This window comes from Phaethon lepturus, unplaced genomic scaffold (genome assembly GCF_000687285.1).
Source record: "Phaethon lepturus isolate BGI_N335 unplaced genomic scaffold, ASM68728v1 scaffold39142, whole genome shotgun sequence".
NCBI lineage: Eukaryota > Metazoa > Chordata > Aves > Phaethontiformes > Phaethontidae > Phaethon > Phaethon lepturus.
In genome coordinates this window covers 11,188-17,225 of record NW_010526214.1, presented here as the reverse complement: position 1 = coordinate 17,225, position 6,038 = coordinate 11,188, and the positions used below count along the sequence as shown (strand labels likewise).

The window sequence follows — 6,038 nt, the reverse complement described above, 5'->3', positions numbered from 1 at the left end:
TTGAGGAGGGGTCACACCTTGGGGGGGTGGTGGTAGCCTTTGAGAGGGGTGTGTGTTTTAGTATTATAATGATATTATAATTAGCAAAGTTCACTCCAAGTGCAGCACTTCATCAAAGTTGACGGGTCCTTGGCCCAGGACATTGTAAGCGCAGCTTATCAATGTACATCCTGTGCATCCCTAAACTCCCCTGTTCACAGAGCGTGGCCGCGAGGTCTCCACTCCGCTCCACCCTCCATGTAATCTCTCCCAGAGTCAGCACACCAGGCGCCCCTGATGTTGCTAACATCCAAGGCTGTTCAGGGGGTCTCCATGGCACAGACCCGTTGTACATGAGTGCTACGTTCCACCTGGTTTCAAGGCTGTTCTTAGCGGGTAAATTTCCAAAGTACCCCTCAGCGATTACTCCACAGAGGGGTAACTAGAGCTATCATCTGTAACTTAGTGGTAGATAGTAGTAATCCTCTATTTGGAAAAATACAGGAAATTATCTGAGTAGCTTGTTTAAGTGTGTGTGTATACATATAACATTCACTTGTACAGACTTTTTTTAGGATTATCTTGGAAAACTTGTGTCAAATAAGAGCAGATTTAAATTTGTGTTTTCAAATCAACAGGTTGTTTCAATAGTACAGTTAATCTGAGGTTACTAGTTTTCCAAGGACTATGCCAAGTATAATATTGGGAGCACAAAACATGTATGAAAATCACTGTTGGTTTTTTACTCACTTGCATATTTTATATTTGCTGACAAATTGATAAATTTAAATTATCTTTCCTTATGTATATATATGCATATATTTATTATGGCTAATATTAAGTATATTTTATTTCTCTCTTGTTTTTCTGATACTTTTTTTTTTTAACTCTGGGATACAATGGTACAATTGTATTCAAGCAAAAATTCTTATCAAGAGCATAGTGGGTACTGTAGGTGGGATAGTGACATTTTCAATAGTGTGCTTAGTTAACTGTATTTAAATTTGAAAAAAAAAAAAAGTCCTCTATTGTAAATCACTTGGAATGGAAGGATTGTTGTTGTTGTTGTTGTTGAAAGAATTTGCCAAAGCTGATAGGTGGGTAAATTTCTTAGTATCTTGATAAGATGCCACTTTTGCACAAGCTAATTTATTACTACCTCAAGACATCAGCTTGCACAGCTTTATCATCTATTCTATTACTTTATTTAATAAATTATGGAAGGTTGAAGTTGAAATCTTTATGAGTTCCCAGCACTTAATTTCTGTGAATTAACGTAAGCTGTTTTTTTGCTATAAGAAAGCAGAACGTAAGCATGTATTTAAAATTGAACATGTGCTGAAATGCTTTGTTATTTTAGGTCTTGGTTGTTTGCTTATTACCCTCTCTTTTTTAATTTGAATGCTATAAATGTACTGAAGGATCAAAAGAACTTACATTTTCCTCTCTAAACAGGTGCTTTTCAGAACAAGGTGCAGTCAATTTAAAAAAAAAAAAAAGTGCTAGCTGGGACCCCTACAAGTTGAGAACTCCCCTACAAGTTGAGAACTCCTAACATGCTTGCTTCAGTGTTCTTTCTTGTCCATATGGTGGGATGGAAAATGTGTTTACTGTATGGTAATTAAGGAAGTCAAATGGAAAAAAAAAAATCTAAAGATACTTGTTACTTACTTAGTGTTTGCTAAACAAAGCAGCAAAGCTGTCATTCATCATTTTAAGACTAATTGCAAGTTGATGCAGTAATAATTTTGTTTCTGCACATAGCCTTAAATCATTGGGCTGAATTTGGACAACAGGTTTCTGTTAGAACCTTATTAAAATTAGTTTTAATTAATCATAAGAAATTAATATGTGTTCGATCTATTGTCTACATTTTTTTCTATCTAAAAAATGTTATCGTATCATTCATACTGTAAATTTTAGTCTAATCAGAAATAGCCTTTGTATTTTTTAAGAAAATCTGGGATTCTGCTTTGTTGTTGACGCTCAGTAACTTTGGAGAAGAAAACATTTGGAAAGATTGCAGTTCTACAGGGGAATTATTTTTATTCTGTAACAAGGAAAGTGGGAAATGATATGTATCACAAGGCAGCTGAAGATCTTTTGGTTAAAAAAAAAAAGCTCAACACAAACAAAGTAACAACAGTGTACTGAGCATCTACCACTATGTTTTCTTTTCAGTTGTCAAACTGGTATAAACTGTATTTGTGTTGTTTGAGAACACAGAGTTGTTTATATTGATATTAGAATTAAAAGATTGACATAAAAATTGGAATATGGGAAAGGAAATAGTTTTACCTAATTTCTCCTCTCACCTTTCAATATTTTTGCTATGGATTGACTGTATAATTGTATTTCTGTAGCATGTGGAGTATTCCAGTTGCAAGGACATAATCAGCAGCTGTTTGGATTACTAGTGTAAAAACAAACACTTACAAATCTTAACGCCTTTTTTCTTTAAGGACCACTACACCAGGAGAGACTAAACTTTTAGCTTCTGAAGTCTATGATATCCTTCAGTCTTCCAACATGTCAGACATGGACAATGTAAATGAGATGAATTATCGTCGACGGAAAGCGCAGTTTTTCCTTGGCAGCACAAATAAGCGTGCCAAGACGGTGGTTTTGCATATAGATGGCCTTGATGATTCGGTAAGGAAACCTTCAGCATTTATGTAAATAAGGCATGCTGGACTGAGATGTATTTTGCCCACAAAAATAATGTACTCGGGCTACTTGTGTGGCAGTGTGGATTGTCAGCAATTTCTGTGAATCGTGTTTTGAATCACAAGATACATATAAAATCTTGTATAAGTTGAGGTTACTCTAAAGAAGATGTTTTAAGGCAGTTTCCTTAATGGCTTTCTAATTACTCAAAAAAAACTATCCTGTTTCCACCTCTCCTAATTTTCTTTTCTTTTTCAAGAAAGAATGGGATAAACACTTTACCTTCAGCAGTTTCACGTAAAGATATCTTGTGGTTTTATAGGTGTGTTAAGCTAAAAAAAAAAAGTTTCCTTTTAGTCATGAGAGATTTCACATACAGTGGGGTTTCTGTTGTTGGGGGGTTTTTTTAATTACTCGGAGTTTTGAAGTGCTGTATTTTCTTTGAGCTGGTTTTGCTACATCTTTTCATTGGGAAATCTTTTCTACTGTAGTGACTAGAATGGCATTTGAGTTAATGAGGTCTCACTGAGTCTTTATGTAATGTCAGAATAACTTCTACGGATTTATCTACCATACCCCTGTAGATAACACCCCAGGGCCATGTTTGCCTTTTTACGGCTGCCAGACAGCATGTAGACTGTTTAAGCATGTTATCCACAAGTGCCCTCCGGACTCTGTATCTTCAGTTTTGTACCCATTTTAAATGATCAAACCTGATCCTTTGCTTGGTTGCTTTACATTTTGCCAAGTAAGCGTGTCCACAGACCCAGTTTATCAACAACACACCCGTCGTACTGTTTTCATAAGACTATTGTTAATTCCTTTAGAAATAACATGCTGCTCTGGCTCACTTTATACAAGTAAATATTTTTTACAGTTTCGTCCTTCCAGCACTTGCTCTATCTAGAAAGGCAGTGCTTTGTCAACACCATTGGCTTTTCTGCTCTGAAGGTTTTTTTAATTCAGTCAAATCAGTTGTCTCCTGTTAAGTTTGTTTTGTTTTGCTTTTAAGCTTGTAGTTGATTTGTTTGTTCACAGGTATCTCCAAGCAAGCAATTTAATCCACTTCTATTTTGCAAGTTTAGGTATTCTGGCTATAGTCTGATTCTACCTTAACAGTGTTTCTCTGTGTTCTTCGACAAATGGAACTTGGTGAGATTTGTGGAGTTTCTCTCTTAAATGCTGAAGCAAAGATATTCTGAAAAAGTGTAGGATATTTAGATATTCAGCTCCAGAGAGCAAAACTGCAGGCTTCTGTAGTTGCTTAGAGCATGCCAGCATGTTTTCTTTGTTGAAGAAAATAAGAATCTGACTGTGTGCTGGCTGGAGATGGCTAGTGTACATTACTGTATATTTCATCAGATGATTAAAGAAAGGTTAGTGATACTTCAGGTGCTCACCCAGCAGTTAAACATCCCTATAATGTTGTTTTAAATGTCAGGATAAGTTGGGACTGAGAGAATGATGAAGGATGTGAATGGTAAAAGCAGCTTAGTTTTATTCAACAGTTTATTCCTGACTTAACTAGCAAAGAATATTAGGTGGCACATATGAGTGATAAAAGGCATAATAAGTAAACACAGGGCTGTAAATACTGTGTTCTCAGTTTACCTGTGCTTCGACATTTAGATTTGAAACAAGAAGCTGCTGTTAGGAATGATTGCAAAACTACAAATGCTTGTGAATTTTGAAATGTCAAGTAGTAGATACTGATTATTTCAGAAAGGGAGGGGAAAGGTCAGTTGTTGTTTATTGTGGGGTCAGATGTTTTTATTTTAAGATCTAATTACCACATTTGATGATAAGCTTTAAAAAAAAAAAGGAAAAAATGAAGCAGTACATTTTAGTAGTATTTATTAGGGTATGGTAATGAGTGTTCAGTAGTCTAGCAGACTACTTGCTAGACTACAAGGTGTGAAAGAAAATAACCTAAATTTCACTTGTCCTACCCTGTACCTGTTCTACCATGTGCCCATGCTTCAGGAATACCATGCAGAAAGATGTCTAGATGTGCATTCCTGGGGTTTGTGCCAAACTCCCATAGTTAGCCATACTTTACAGAAGATGTTTGTGCAGCAAGGCCGGCGGCTGCCAACCTTCCCACTTTTTATGGAGTCTGTATGGACCTTGGTAGGTTTTGTCTTTAAGAAATGATTCACCAGTTACCTGATCACTGATAGCCTCATTTTGACTTAAACTGAGGTGCCTGTGACTTAACCTGGGATCTCAGAGTAAAAAGCCAGTTCTGTCACAGAACTGCTATACAGTGTAAGCATACATTATTTATTTAGGCTAATAAGCTGCAAAGGTGGTGCTGCTTGTGTCCAAAAGTAGTTTTGACTCACTCATGCAAGGCAGCCTATCATCTTTGCATCGAATATTTCCTGTGTATGAGAAATGTAGCCTATCCAGCAATGGTTTTTTTAGCTGTCAAAAATGTTAATTATTTCAATACATAAACTTACACAAATGAATTCTTTCAATAGATGTGCTAAACTGCTAAAACAAACAAACAAAAACCTGCTTTGGTTAGTTCTTCCAGATAGTAAAAGAATTTAACATACTTGTTGTGCATGAAACTATCCGAAATCCTGACGAGTAATTATTTGATAACTAATATAAATATGCTTTGAAATAGCTTATTATTTAAAACCTTGCAGAAACTTGCAGTAAAAGTTAAACACATCATTATTTTGAACCTGCATAAGGTTGCCAGTTTATTTCTGGTACAGTGTTATCTTTTCCTTTTCCCCTTTCTGTGCTAGCAGTCGCTCCAAGTACATTTTAATCCCTTTGGTTACAACCATCTTGTGCAAATATTAAAAGGGGAAAAAAAACAATAGAACATTCCAAGATAATGTAGAACAGATGCAACTAGTACAGGTCAATGTAATGTTACAGCACAGCAGGCGATGTCACTTGCTTTAAACATAACATTCCGTGGGTTATCAACCAAATATTTTCCCTTTGAAATAAGAATTAAGATTATGCTGTGCAGTGATGTCCATGAGCTGCCACAGATGAAGCAGCTGAAAGATACAACAGCTGCTTTGATGCATTCAGTCAGTATGGAGGCAAGGTGTCTGATAAATAGCAACTTAAACACTAACTACTTATCAATGAGCACTTCAGTCAATCAGAACTTAACCAGAGGGGACTGTTTAGCTGATCATACGGAGAAAAACATTCTTTGCTTTTCAGCAGTTTTCTCTAATTATTTACAGTTGATTCCATCCTTCTTTGACTTCTGAAGTGTAAGCAATTTTTTCTTTTCGTTTTGTGTTTTGTTTTTTGTTTTGGTTTGGGTTTTTTTGTGGCAAGAGAGTCTAGTATTTGTGCACTAAAATGTAAGTCTTAGTTTTTCTTTTACAAAAATGCTGTTGAGTAACTAC

The 6,038-nt window shown here is 35.8% G+C and overlaps 1 protein-coding gene across 1 annotated transcript in view; it reads left to right on the top strand.

Moving 5' to 3' along the window:
* The first annotated feature begins 2,444 nt into the window (after positions 1-2,444).
* Positions 2,445-6,038, top strand: part of ARMC1 (armadillo repeat containing 1) — a 6,793-nt gene continuing 3,199 nt past the window's right edge. The window contains exon 1 of the mRNA XM_010283001.1: positions 2,445-2,631. Within this exon, the coding sequence (XP_010281303.1) occupies positions 2,509-2,631 (123 nt within the window). The 5' untranslated portion in view covers positions 2,445-2,508. The remainder of the gene's footprint in view (positions 2,632-6,038) is intronic.